Here is a 15,509-nt window from a genome sequence, read left to right as displayed (position 1 = left end):
ATTATCTCTTAACCTTCTCTTTGATAAACTGATCAGATTTAGCTCTTTCTCACTAGGGTATATCTATACTGCAGTTGAAGAAAGTGATTGCCTCTCAGGTAGACATACATGCGCTAGCTTTAACCTAGCTAGCATAGCTAAAAATAGCAGTGAAGCCACACCAGCACAGACTAGGAATGCAAGCACTTACCTAGGGTTCCAAGCGGGCTTGTACAGCCCATGCTGAAGCCCACACTGCATGACTCCACTGTTGTTTTTAGCTGTGTTGGCGCACCTGAGTTGCAATCACACCTTTTATTGTAGTGTTTTCCAATTGTTTAATCATTCTCTTGGCTCTTTTCTAAATCTTCCCCAGTTTGTCAACCTCCTTCTTGAATTCTAGACACAGTACTGCAGCAGCAATCGCACTAGTGCCAAATAAAGAGGTGTATAACCTCTACTCTCACTTGATATTCCCCTGTTTATACATCCAAGGATCACATTAGCCCCTCTGGCCACAGCGTCACACTGAGACATCTTGTTCACCTGATTATCCACCATGAGCCCCAAACCTTTTTCAATATTGCTTCCCAGGATTGTCCCGTCCCCCCGTCCCCCCATTCCAGTAAGTATGGCCTACATTCTTTCAATCTAGATGTATGATTTTACATTTGATCATATTGAAACACATATTGTTTTCCTGGACCCAGTTTATCAAGTGATCCAGATGGTTCTGTATACATTACTTGTCCTCTTCATTATTTCTCACTTCCCCAATCTTTGTATCATCTGCAAACTTATTAGTAATGATTTTGTTTTCTTCCAGGTAATTGATAAAAGTCTGAAATAGTGCAGGGCTAAGACCCAATCCCAGCAGGACCTCCCTAACCACACCCACCTAATGATGATTCCTCATTCACAATTGCATTTTGATACCTATCAGTTAGCCAGTTTTAATGTGTGTTATGTTGATTTTATATCATTCTAGTTTTTTTATTCAAAGTGTTGTAAGGTACCAAGTCAAATGCCTTTCAAAAGTGTCAGCATATTACATCATCACTATTGTCTTTATCAATCAAATTTGTAAACTCATAAAAATACCAACTTACCTTCAACTGACCTGGTTTTCATAAACTCATGTTGATTGTCATTAATTATATCACCTTGCTTTAATTCTTTATTAATCAAATCCCATATCAACCATTCCATTATTTTGCCAAGGACAAATTTGTAATTACCTGGGTCATCCTATTTAGCCTTTTTAAATATTCATGCAACATTTGCTTTCTTCCAGTCTTCTGGAACTTCCCCAAGACTTATAGACAATCAACATTAATGGCCCAGAGAGCTCCTCAGCCAGCTTTTTTTAATACTCTCAGATTCAAGTTATCCAAACCTGCTGATTTAAAATGGTCTAACTTTAGCAGCTGTGTATAACATCCTTCTGAATTACTGTTGAAATGAAAAGTGTTTCATCATCACCACATGAATACTTCATCTGGCTTTCCCAAATGCAGAAGAGAAATATGTATTGAACCCTTCTGCATTTTTATTAACAATTCTAGCATTTCCATCTAGTAATGGACTATACCATTGTTAGGATTACTTTTGTTCCTAATATTTTTTTTAAACTCCTTCTTATTGTCCTTAACTCTGATGGTCATTGATTTCACCTTGGATCTTTTTGCTTCTCTGATCAATTTTCTACAATTGCAATCTCTTAATTTATATTTATCACTAAGGCTAAGATTTTGTCAGGGATATTTTTAGTAAGGGTATGTCTACACTCCCTGCCGGATCGGCGGGCAGCAATCGATCCAGTGGGGGTCGATTTATCGCGTCTAATCTAGACGTGATAAATCGACCCCCAAGCGGTCTCCCATCAACTCCTGTACTCCACTGCCGCGAGAGGCGCAGGCGGAGTCGATGGGGGAGCGGCAGCAATTGGCTCACCGTAGTGGAGACACCGCAGTAAGTAGGTCTAAGTACGTCAACTTCAGCTAGGTTGTTCACATAGCTGAAGTTGTGTAACTTACATCAGTTCCCCTCCCTTGCCCGTCCCAGTGTAGACCAGGGCTAAAAGTCACGGACAGGTCACGGGCAAAACAGAAAAATTCATGGAAGCCATGAACTGTCCCTCACTTTTACTAAAATTATCCCTGACAAAATGGGGATCTGCAGATCCCCACCATATTTCAAGGGGGCAGCTGCAGCAAGACTAGGAGCTGCCTGTAGCAGCTGGGAGCTTGAGACTTCCCTCACTGCCTCCCTCTGGGAGCTCGGGACCACCCACAGGGGCCAGGAGCTGCTGCAGCGGCAAGGAGCTCGGGGCTTCCGTCACTGCCTCCCGCTAGGAGCTCAGAATTCCCCACCACAGCACCACCCCTGATCACAGGGAGCTGGGGGGTTCTTCCACTAGGGGCTGGGGGGATTCCCACAGCTTCCTGCCTCACTCCTGTCCACTGCGGCTGAAGTCACTGAGGCTGCTGGAAGTCATGGATTCCATGACTAAATCGCAGCCTTATTCATCGCTATCAATTTCCTCTTCCTTCCACTTGTTATATATTATTTTTATAGCTACTTTTATTTTGCCTCTAAACCAGGTCAGATTTTTTTAACCAGTGTAGCCTTCTTTCTTAGTTGTCGTGTTTTGGTTTCTTTTTTAGTTGTCGTGTTTTCCAATTCAAATATATCTTTTTTGAAATGGGGCGACCACATCTGCACGCAATATTCAAGATGTGGGTGTACCATGGATTTATATAGAGGCAATATGATATTTTCTCTTATCATCTATCCCTTTCTTAATGATACCCAGCATTCTGTTCGCTTTTTTGTATATTGAGTGGATATTTTCAGAGAACTATCCCCAATGAATCCAAGATCTCTTTCTTGAGTGGTAACAGCTCATTTAGACCCTATCATTTTATATGTATAGTTGGGATTATGTTTTCCAATGTGCATTACTTTAAATTTATCAAAATTGAATTTCATCTGCTATTTTGTTGCCCAGTCACCCAGTTTTGAGAGATCCTTTTTTTAGCCCTTCGCAGTCTGCCTGGGACTTAACTATCTTTATAGTTTTGTATCATCTGCAAATTTTGGCACCTCACTATTTACCCCTTTTTCCAGATCATTTATGAATATGTTGAATAGGATTGGTCCCCAATACAGAGCCCTGGGGGATACCACTAGGTTGAGTTTATGCTCATAAATAATCTATTTAAATTGCTCTTGCTAATTAGTGAGGAACCTAGCATGGGTGGATAGGTAATTAAGAATTCATTATTAAGAATAAGAATTCTTAATTACCTATTCACCCATGCTAGGACCCTTCCTCTTCTCTTGGTGCCTTGATTAATTTTATCAGCATCCTGATTTTGTTCCAAATGAATGGTCATTAGTTCTCCCTTTTCATCCTCTCCTTTTGTTATTAGTTTATTGCTCTCCTGATTAATCCAGCAATCCTGGCCCCTACAAGTTTGGAATGGGTTTTAAAAAGCAATTGAAAAAAGGAGATAGCAATTTTTATTAATTTGGATGGGAGTTTTTGCTCATGCTGGGGAGGATGAGTTGGGGGAGAGAGGACATGGAAGAAAGGTGCCTGAGGGAGAGGCATACAAGCATCTGATAAGCAATATTGGCAGAGTGAAGGTGGGGATTGACACCTTGCTAAACTAGTGAACAGGATAGGGTGGTGCTAAATGATGGAAGGCCTTAAAGACAAAGACAACGAGTTTGTGTTCAGTGCAGTGAGGAGGATGAGCTCATTGGAGGCTGGTGATGTGTTAGGATTGCTTAGCTAGGATGATGATCCTAGCCGCAGCATTTCTGAATGGGCTTGCAGGAACAATGTAGTTGGCATCAAGGTAAAAAAGAATGAGATAAATATTTGAGGGATGAGATGGTGAGAGCCTGAACAAAGGCCCTGGCAGGCTCCATAGTTAGAAAAGTTTGAATATTACAAATATTATATAGGTAGAAACAGCAAATAGTTGATACAGTCTGTATAGGGGTGTAGAGAGAGGCCCAAATCTAAGATGCTGCCCAGACTATACCCCTGAGTGCCTATGAAAAGCCGCAAAGACAGAGAAATTGCGGGAGAAGGGAAGATCACTTTATGTGGTTGACAGTGATCTGGTTTTTGTGTTGTAGACGGTATTTGGGGCAGGCATACTGGCAGAGTTTAGTCAACCATGACAGAGAGCCTGGCTGGTTCTGTCTCCTTTGTCACATTCTTGGTCAGGCTACAAATGTTTGAGGGGGCAGCAGAGGCTATCTACTGAACCATCAGAAGTGTCTCACATCACTGATCTCTGCAGTTTATTAAGGAGCAGCGCTGATAACATCCAAGGGAAACCCTGTCTTCTTTAGGTGTAAAAATGGTGACTGAGACGTGAGTGGTAGATTGGGGTGGGCAGGGGAATTCAGACTGATTGATTTAGGACTTGCTTAGGGTTAGGGTTAGGATTATTTGAAGGGTCTTGTGATTTTGAAGTTATGTTTCTCTCTAAAGCCATCAGCTTTATACACAAAATATCAAATATCTTTTAATAGCAATAAGCCTAATTAAAAACAAGCATGTATTATGTTGCAAAACATCTATGGTATTTTATAATTGATGACACCTGTGTTCCATTCTGCAAGCAGCGATTCATTAGAACTCATTCATTGTAGCTATCTTTTACATAAGGAGTAATAGACATTTGAGAGTCAGAACCGTGACCACAATTACACTGGGAAAAGTGTAGTACTATCCGTATCTATAAACATACTTAAATGGGTTGAGGAAGGAAGATAATTAGGGCAGATCCCAGCCTGTACAAAGGGGTCTTGTAGCTTCCTTAAGCAGTTGACTGAGGATTTCTCTGGTGTGTGTGGGGGGGGGGACCTCAGCTAGTATAGGGGACATACTAGGGATATACAAAATGTGCTGCAGTGATCCGTAGGAGCTAGTTACAAGTTGGTGCAACTTGAAGCTTCAACCTTTGTACACACATCCCTGTGTCCAGCAAGATGCGCTAAATGCAGCTCCTGAGCATGTATGGATAATCAAGAACTGGAACCTGATTCCTTTTGGGATTTTATACAGGAAACCATTAAGATGCTTTTTTGGGAGGAATTTATAGTCAACAATACACTGATAGCGATAGGTTTTTATATTCGGTGACACCTTCCCAAACCTCATTCTTATTTAGAGACTTATCCTCTCATCTCCTAAGTCTTTCTTTATATTGACTATTTCAACATAACAAGCAGTTCTCAAGATATTCATCCCCAAATATAAACCTTTCTTTAGCTAATTTGGGTCATATTGTGCCATAATTGCCACTTAGTTCAGGACACTTTTTGTGAAAAACAATGCTGTAGGCTGCATTTTTCTTCATACTGTGATTTTTTCAGAGCTTAGGCATTCTTTCAGTGGGCATGTCTGCACTGTAATCTGAGGTATGGTTGTAGCTCAGGCAGACATAGCTACTAAATAGCGTAGAGGCAGCGGCATGGGCTGTACATGCATGCTGAGGACCCTGGGTCTGTATTCACATCACTCACCTCCACTGAAGCCGATGTCCCCACATCTGCACTACTATGCCAGTGTGGGTGTGTGTACCCAAGCTAAATATATTAGAATATGACCATTTGTGTATATAATCCCACAGTTTGGATTCTCTGACAATAACATGTTCAAACCTTTTTTGTCAGTAGATCAGATACTTTTGCTTTTGTTTTGCCATAAGATCATAATAGTCTTCTATGCAGAGAGACCAACTCTTTGTAAAAAGTGGTCGGAATTTATTTTCCCGTCCATCTATGGCTTCCCTACAGAAGTGGGCTTTCTGTTGAGTAACAGTAGAAGTGCTGCCTTATCTTATAGCTTGTAAGTGCTCCACTGACATTTTTGCCTCCTTAAAAAGCTATGCTATTCTGATCATATCAGCTGTTAGCAAATGCTGAATGAGCTTCGTTTTATCTTTAGTGGTCTAATGACAAGTACTGAATGTGAAATATTCCAATTCAGTTTTGCAGCCAGTTGTTCAGGAAACCAAGAAAAAGTTTTTCATTCTCAAATATTTTCAAATATTCTCTTTTACATTTTGAAGAGGCCCAGTTCCCAAATTGAACCATCATTTTCTGACTTACATCTCTAATTTCTTTAGAAAACTAGACTTAACAAAAATATCACAAATAGTCCTGTATTTTCAGTTCAGGGTTGGATTTCAATTCAAGGAAGTTTTCCAAAAGGAAAAACATTTCCAAATTCAGTTAGGATTAAGTGAATTCTGAACATGTTAAAAAGACAGAGCTGGACTGGACTTGCTGAAAACTTTTAATCAGTCATTCCAGTGCTAATTACTCACACCTTTTTCTCTTAATACCTATAATGCTTTAAATGAGTCAAACTACTTGTCCTTGAACCTGTCTTCCCAACTGGCAGCCCTTTAATGAAGCAGAGTATCATGACATTTTTATTATGTGTAGTGCACTAAATCATAATGTATGTGTAGTAGTATATACATACTTAGATGAAATAGGATCACAAAACCCAGTATGTTTTATCATCCATTTTTCAGATACTAACAGAAAATAACCTATACAGCGCAATATGCTGGTGACAATGTGAATGAAATCAAAGCTTTCAACGGTTACCTTTCTAACAGGAGAATGCCTGTTATCAATACATAAAGTTACTTATCTTTTGTAGTTTTATGGCAATAAGCAAACAGTGTATTTCATCAATAGGTGTCACGTGGCAAACAAAACTTGTCCAAAGAATCTTATCTGGAATAATCAGATTTGCAGATGTCTGGTGCAGCATGACTTCAGTTTCTCTTCCCATCATGGAGATACTGGTAAGCAGCTATGTGTTATAGGATTAAATGTAGTTGTTCTGTGCTGATTTACAGAAAAAGAAAACAATACACCATGCAAATTAAACAGTTTGAATCTTTTTAATTCTTTGTAATTGGTTGTTTACAGAATGGCATTTTAGATAAGTAAAATGCATCCTCAGGGTGGGATTATATTTTCACCATTTTAAAATTGGATTAATCATAATTCCTTAATAAAAAAAAATGTGAAATACACAGATGGGTTCTCCATTTTTAGTAATGTGTGGATTCAGATTTTTTAATATTTGCTGTATTCCTAGACACTGCTGACGAATTCCATGATATCTGTGGACCTAACAAAGAACTTGACGAAGAAACTTGTCAATGTGTCTGCAAAGGGGGTGTACGGCCTTCAAGCTGTGGACCCCAAAAAGAATTAGATAGAACATCGTGCCAGTGTACATGTAAAAACAAACTTTTGCCTAGTTCTTGTGGTCCCAGCAAAGAATTTGATGAAGATAAGTGCCAGTGTGTATGTAAAAGAACCTGCCCTAAACATCAGCCACTAAATTCTGCAAAATGTATCTGTGAATGTATAGAATCTCCAAATAAATGCTTCTTAAAAGGAAAAAGGTTTCATCACCAGACATGCAGGTGAGTTAAATGACTAAAAGATTCTGTAATCTAATTGTTATAGCACTGGACAGGGACTAAAAATGTTGGGTTACCTTTGCCGTGGGATTACTTTATGACCAAGAGCTTTATGATTTACCTATCTGTAAAAGGACAGTCTGAGGCTTAATGAGTATTTGAAAACCACACTGAGGTTCTTGGATCCTATAGTCACTGTGATTTCAGGTCGAGGAAAACAACACAAATCAGACGTCAAGAATTAGAACATTCAAAAACCAGTCGGAGAACACTTCAATTTCTTTGGTCACTTGATTACAGACCTAAAAGTGGCAATTCTTCAACAAAAAAACTTCAAAAACAGACTCCAAGGAGAGCCTGCTGAACTGGAATTAATTTGCAAACTGGATACAATTAATTTAGGCTTGAATAAAGACTGGGAGGGGATGTGTCATTACACAAAGTAAAACTATTTCCCCTCCTACTGTTCTTGTAAAGTGCTGGAAATGGCCTACCTTGATTAGCACTACAAAAGGTGCCCTCTCCTCCCCCCTCCCGGCTCTCCTGTTGGTAATAGCTCACCTTTCCTGATCACTCTTGTTACAATCTGTATGGTAACACCCATTGTTTCATGTTCTCTGTGTATATAAAATCTCCCCACTATATTTTCCACCGTATGCATTTGATGAAGTGAGCTGTAGCTCACAAAAGCTTATGCTCTAATAAATTTGTTAGTCTCTAAGGTGCCACAAGTCCTCCTTTTCTTTTTACGGATACAGACTAACACGGCTGCTACTCTGAAACCTAACATAAATTTACACTCTTTTAGTAGGTCTTTTGGCTGAGACATAGTGTAAAACCAAATTCTAGACTATTTGTGGTTCTTAAAAATCCCAGTGTACTTTTCACTAGCCAATATCCAAACTAACTGTCCAAATTATCCTTTAAAATGGGATTCTGATCAGCAAGCAGACTAAGTTTGATAATGTTCATATTGCATACAAGATGTTTCTCATAGCTGGCAGTGTAATCGAAGCCACTCAATTTGGAAATATTTCACAATTCTGAAAATCAATTTTTCTTCTGCTTCCTACACCATCACTATCAATTTAAAATGCAGTAATCTGTCACATAATTTTGTTGAGGTAATTATTATATGTATATATAAGGCACCTGTCACTATCATATCTTGTTTGGCTGCTTTGCTGAAACACTATTAATTCTGCAATGTTGAAAACAGTGAAGTCTTGTTTTTTAAGTAAAGCTAAGCAGACAATACTGCTTGGAGAAACAAGATCACTGAGTTCATTGATAGTAGTAATAATAGTAAATATTCATAGTATGAGATACATATTTGTTCAATTACCTAAAACCACTGAAATGGTTACAAAATAAACATTTTAATTTATTTATAAATATTCTGGCAGCGCCTAAAGGGCCCCAGACAGGACTGGTGGACATAGAATAGAATATGGATCCTGCCCTAAAGATTTTAATATCTAAAATGACAAGACACACAATCAAATATAGACAAACTATATCAAAATACAGCTAACATAGTACATCTCTACTCCCTCCATTGTATGTTCAGCAACAGCTCCTGGCCACTCCTCGTACCTGACTTAATAGGAAATAAGGGCAATTACCACCAGGTATTTGGCACCTTGAAGGATGGGGGCTACAAAGAGGTCATCAGTGTCTAGTTTAAATTCCTTCTGGGGTGCAGTGCAAATTACACTTTGAGTTTTGGTCCATGCACCACAGGAATAAAGTTCACTGGTAAGAGACACATTTAGTGATCTTCTCCAACCACAAAATGTGCCTCTTTAGTGGTGTTATGCACCAGAAAACAACATTAAAAGAATATTAAGGTTGCAAAGTCAAGCACTCAAAAGTTAGGAAATGCCAGAATTAAGTTTGCCTGTGTAACCCCCTTGTGCATGTGCATTATGATACGATCTTTAATTGTAGAGTCATATACTGTATTTTCCAGAGGACTCCTGCCTTCTTCAGTCCACTGGTGCTCAGTTTATGAGAAGCTATTCAATATTTTGTTTTCTCCTCATTGTTCAGTGTTTGGTCCAGTGCCTTATTTACTGCACACCATTCAAACCCTGCTCTGAAAACAGTTATTTACTTCCTCATGTGCTTGTCTATGGTGTTCTTCTCTATAGTATCCTAGTGCTTCACAAACAATTTATCTTCACAACATTTCTGAAAGGAGAGGAGGGGGAGGTAATATCCCCACACTGTCAGAGTCCCAATTACCAGTCCCTCTCCCTCCACATCTGCAGTCTTAGGGGCCTTGCCCAGCCAGTCCCAGTTCCTCACTCCTGGCTCCTCACCTGACATTTCTTTCCCCACCTCCCCTCCCTGGCCCAGTCTTTGTCCTGTCAGTCCCAGTTCTCCCCGCTACACCTCACCACTCCTTGTCACATCTGTCTTCCTACCCCTCACCCAATCTCAGTGTTCCCCCAGCCAACTGACTCCCAGTGTTTCCCTTCCCAGCTCCCAGTGTCCACACAAGCTCCCAGTTATTTGCAGCCTCAACTCCCAGCTCCCAACTCCTTGCCAACTCAGTCCCAGCCTGCCTCCCTCTCTCCAGTCACAATGGATTCCTTGTCCCAATTTACTCCTTTCCCTTCCCCCTGCTTCAGCTTTGGGACCCTTCTGCACTTTAACTAGACTGCCTCCTCCTCCTCCTCCTCCATGCTGCCTGGGTACAGGAGAGTTGCGCTTCCTTCTCTTAATTCCACACCCTAGGCCCAAGCCCCCAGCTCAGAGAAGCTGGAAGCAGCATTTACAGGGAAAGTCTGGTTTTGCCGTTGTAAAATGTAGGCTGGAGCAGGCATGGTCACTCTGTGGGGATGGTGGCACGTTGGTAAGTAGTAAAAGGACCAAACATGCTCCATGAGGACAGAATCTTCTGAGATTTTAGTTGTTCTGTTCTGGCAAGACTCTACTGAGCATGTGACTGACTGACATAGCTGTGTTGGCCTAACTTTTAAGTGTAGACCAGGCCTAATGTCAGATTGAGGGCAGGGAGATCTGTGGGCCACATGAAAGCATACAGACAGCAGTACCCAGCCTGTGTGACAGCCCTTATCTACTATTTTTTTATTTGTTATCCAACTGCTTTGCTAGGGTTAGGCATCCTGGGAAATTATCCAAATAGCTAAGGTTTTTGGCTTTGCCTTAAAGATCAGTGCCTCAGATGGTATGGCCTTCTAGGGGGAATTTAGACAAATGCTTTGAAATCTTAAAATGAAAGGCACTATAGAAGCACAAAAATCATTGTAACATGCAGCTCAGAAACAAATTCTACATCCACTGCACCCCCATTTTTGTATCCACAGAAGATTAATTTTACCAGTCCAAACTTACTCCTGGTTTTTGGGGGGGGGGGCTGGCACAGATCGTGTTACACCCTTCAGTGATGGCATACAGGAGGATAGGTGCATTTCTATCAAATACCCACATTATTTTGGTTAGGGGCTCTGCCTCTTTCTTGCTTCAGCATCCTCAACACCTTTCCAACACTAGCACCCCCACCCCAAACTGCAGGTGTTATATATTTTACAAAATGTTTAGCATTAGGCAAAAGGATCAACTTGATCTTTAAGAGAAATTCCATGAAAGTTGTTAAATTTATCCGAGATAGGACAAACTCTAGAGCTAAGTGACATGATAGAACACGAACCTCGGAATTACATAAAACATGCTAATGAATCAGACCACTGTAACAAATTACACTGAAAGCTCTGAACAAGATATGGCTAGTCAATAACCACCATTACTGCTGTGTCTTCCTCATTCTTTACTGATTTCTTCGTATTCGTGTTCATTGGTGTAATTAATTGGCTTGCATTAATGTAACTGTAATCCAAGATCTCATTTTATAAACACATTACTGTAAAGTGGCAAAAATAAGCATGCAATGTGCTAAACCATCTGCAATGATAATTAGAGTATGCATAGTCTAAAAACAGAAAAAATTGCCTGGGGAAGAGAATATTAAAAGTACCTCAATACTATATTGTGTAGTATCTGTAAACAGAAATATATAGCAAGAATTATTACAATAGAACATCATTATACCAGTATGTTTCATAAAACAGAGACACATTATTTAAAGACAAGTTTAAAATATAACTGTTGAAACTTGAAACATATACTTTTCTCTCTTGAGTCGCTGCCAATGTCTGAAAAAGCCACAGACTAGTACTTTGTCTCCATTACACACCAGAGGTTATTTGGCATTGTTATTGTAAGGTTATTTTAGGTCAAGCTGTTAAAAAAAATGAGGTGGGCGGAGAGAAGCCAAGGAATTAGGAAGCCAAGGAATTAGCTTTGTACGACGTCTTGTACAAGCAAATATGCACTAATGAGGAACATCTTGTTTATAGATGTAATCTGTCGTTTAAGGATCTATTTGCATTAAAGTTATTTCAGTTAATAATATTGTTATTGGTACCCTTTCTTCTTCTTTAAAATTTACCATATACATATGAGTCTGGATCCTACAGTAAAAATCACATGGTGCAATTCAGCAAACAGACTCCCACTGAACCCACTGGGAATCTGTGGAAGTACACGGGTTTCCCCTGTGCTGTTCTCAGTGCAGAATCAGGGTCATAGTATAGAAAAATCCATCTTTTTCTATTACGCAAATGGCTGGTAAATATACAGAAAAAAGTAAAGCATTCTGGCCTGTAACATCAGCTCGTTAGGGAATGCTGGCTCAAGCTAGGAGACATTCAGTAGTGGCATACTAAACAGGGTTGCCTACTAGAAAAAAAATGTTAGAAGTATTTGCCAGAATAATATACCAATGTATGCTCCAGCTTAGAACGTAATTAGAGCTGGGTAAATATTTCAAAAGAGTATTAATGAATATTATTCATTTGAATAAAACCACAGAGTCACCTCAGCAGTATTCGTAACCCCATTTATTTGATTTTTCATTATAAGTAAGTTCACAGCAATGGAAGAGGAGGAATATTCATGCACATACGTAATACTCAGGCCTATCGCCAATAAAATACATCTTTATAGGATTTAAATGTTCTCTAGCATAAGTGCAGCGTAAGTGTACACAGTCAGACGTATATTTCGCTTTGATTTATGTGCCTGCCCCCTTGTACCAACAACTTTTTTTTTTCCTTCCTCCAGTTGCTACAGACCACCATGTACAGTTAGAACGAAACGCTGTGAGCCTGGATTTTATTATAGTGAAGAAGTGTGCCGCTGCGTACCCACATATTGGAAAAGACCGCTTATTAATTAGTGAAGAAAGTACTCCTTGCCATTTTGGTGTACATTTTTCCATTAAAAAAACAACTGTGTTAACATTGGAATTAACTGTGCACCAGAGATCCTGTGGGAGTCACAGAGACAGACACATTGTGCTTTTTTCCCCCAAGAAATATGGAAAGCACATGTAGACAATAATGGGGCTCATGTTGTGTAAAGAACTCACTGAGGACTTGTTTTCTGCCAATGACCAAACAGCCTTGGTTTTCCTCCTTGTGATTTTTTTTTAAAAAGAGATAATGACTATATAATTTATTGCCACTAAAAACATTGTGCAGCATTCCTGTTTATAGCAGTAACAATTGTTAAAGCTCACTGTGATCAATATTTTTATATCATGCAAAATATGTTTAAATAAAATGAAAATTGTATTATATACTGGTGAGAATGTTCAATTGATTATTTTATGACCCAGACTGTACAAACCAACCACAGCTCAACAACATGAATGGCGGTTCTTAAAATAGTTTCTGGAAATCCAGAGCTAGAATTCCTATCCAATAAAAATAAGTGATTTTATGAAAGTAAGTATAAGTGAGACAGCAGTGAACTTTTTGTATCTGGTTAAAATATCTAGGCTGAGCTATTAAAAAAAAATTATATTTACAACATCTTTGTCCAATAATATTTTACTATTTAGACAAACTAGCTAAGCATGGGAGATATTTCATAAAAACTATTATGAGTTCTCTCTATTGCACAGGAACAAAGCTTGTTCAAAGGAGAGCAGCAGCTATTAATAGTCACATACATGCATGCCGATATATATTCAAAATATTTTATTTGGTAAGTGCCCATGCAGGTATAATAAATAATTAAAATCTAATTAAACATATTTACATATGGAAATATCAATTATTCTATTTTATTTAGTTGTAAAGATTGTGCCCTAAAATTCAAAACAAAATAGTTTTAAATTATTTGATGTTTTACTATTTCATATTGTAAGTCAAATTATTGTGATCTAAAGTCTCTTGTATGCCAGATGCTTTTAAGAGAAAATAATGTATTTTTCTTTCCACTGGGCACCAGAAAAGACTTCCAAAAAGCCAGTCTGGATTTACAAGATAATCTCTGTACAAACAATTGTTACAGAGTATTTTTACATGGAGAGTCTCCTGTCTAACATCTACAAACTCTAGAAAAAGAGGTAAGCTTTTAAATTGGATAGAATAAAAATATGAATGAGATTGTCTAATAGTAATCAAGGAATCATTTCATTTCCACTTCCAGTTGTGCATGCACTTAATATGTCTGAGATAGGGAAGTTTTCACTAGTAGCATCTGCTAGCTTGCATATGAGGCCCTACCCTACCTCATGCTCCCTAGTGAGGGTATAAAGGGTGCTCGTGGTCAACTGCCACTCTAGTTCCTTCTCTACCACTTAACCTTGAAAAAGGGTCTCTGAGCAGAGGGGAGGTAGGGCAGGTATATACATATGAATATACATATGGACAACTCAAGTTACTCTACAAGGTAAGCAACTTCTTTCTTCAGGTGTTTGTTCCTATGCAAATTCCACTTCTGGTGACTTCTAAGCAATAATTTCAGTCAGGAGTTGGGTGCTTGGAGTACCCACAGCAGCATCTGAAGCAGATGCTTGTACTGATGTGTAGAGCTGAGTGAAAGTGTTTATAGAACCTTATGTTGCATCTTTGCAGATAGACAGGATGGAGAAATTATTGAGCACAGCCACAGATGCTCTCTGGACTCTTTTTGAATGTGTCCCCACAGGAACTGAAACCTTATTTGGTTATGCATCCTGAGGTCCATTTTGGACAGTCTTTGGGTAGAAACAGCATTACCTTTCATTAAAGTGAACAGTTTTGGAGGCCGTCTGAATAGTTCAGCCTTGTCTAGATAGAGTCAGTGCTCTTCATACATCTAACAAGTACAGCTTAAATTCTTGTCTGCTGTTACGTGATTTTTTGGATAAAACGCAGGAAGATGAATGACCTGATTCAAACAGAACCCAAAGACAATCTTCAGAATGAACTTAGGGTTGAGCCTCAAGGACACTTTATCATGATGAAAGACAGTATATGGTGGATCTGCCATGAGACCTCCCAGCACTCCCATTCTTTTGGCCAGAAGTACAGCTACCAAGAATGTGACTTTCATTCACAGGTGGGATAAGGAACAATAGGCTAGAGGCTCAAAAGGGGGATTCATTAAAGGTTGACAGCACTAAGTTGAGATCCCATGATGTTGTTAAACGAGATACCAATGGAAAACACACAGATAAGGCCCTATAGAAATTGTGCTGAGACCAGGTGTGTAAATATGGTAGTGTTGTCTACTGGAGGATGGATGACATTGATAGCCACAAGACAAACGGGGATGGAACTGGAGGATAGACCGGAAGTCTTCAGCAATAAGATGCACTCTAATATGACATAGATTCCTGCTTGCATCAATTCGGGCTGGCTGGTGTTGTTTGCATCATATGACATAGCGCTTTCACTTGGCACTCTAGCATTTTCTAGGCATGTCCTTCCTGATCCACGTTAGGATGGACTGTACTCCATGTGATCATGCTCCTTCTAGCTCTCACATTATCCAAACACCAGACAGGTGTTTGGGATGGTGAGTCATGCCTCTGTCCTTAGTCAACAGATCAATGGACAGGGCGAGCAGACAGATCGCTGATGTAACAGAGGGAACAGGAACTATCTGGATCATGTTGGTGCTACTAAGATAACTCTCGCCTCATTCTGTTTAATTTTGTGAGCAGCAGGGGGACTGGAGGAAACCTACATA

General features: G+C 39.3%; 1 protein-coding gene across 6 annotated transcripts in view; it reads left to right on the top strand.

The window, feature by feature from the left end:
• The window catches only part of VEGFC (vascular endothelial growth factor C), a 134,107-nt gene extending 120,982 nt beyond the window's left edge, over nucleotides 1–13,125 (top strand). For all 6 annotated transcript variants that reach the window (XM_037897567.2, XM_043546016.1, XM_037897571.2 and 3 more), the window contains 3 exons: nucleotides 6,718–6,827; nucleotides 7,127–7,460; nucleotides 12,609–13,125. In XM_037897567.2, the coding sequence (XP_037753495.1) occupies nucleotides 6,718–6,827; nucleotides 7,127–7,460; nucleotides 12,609–12,723 (559 nt within the window). In that variant the 3' untranslated portion in view covers nucleotides 12,724–13,125. The remainder of the gene's footprint in view (nucleotides 1–6,717; nucleotides 6,828–7,126; nucleotides 7,461–12,608) is intronic.
• The last annotated feature ends 2,384 nt before the right edge of the window (nucleotides 13,126–15,509 follow it).

This window comes from Chelonia mydas, chromosome 4 (assembly GCF_015237465.2).
Source record: "Chelonia mydas isolate rCheMyd1 chromosome 4, rCheMyd1.pri.v2, whole genome shotgun sequence".
Classification (NCBI taxonomy): Eukaryota; Metazoa; Chordata; order Testudines; family Cheloniidae; genus Chelonia; species Chelonia mydas.
The sequence above is the reverse complement of the archived record's forward strand: the minus strand, read 5'-3'. Positions and strand labels throughout refer to the sequence as shown.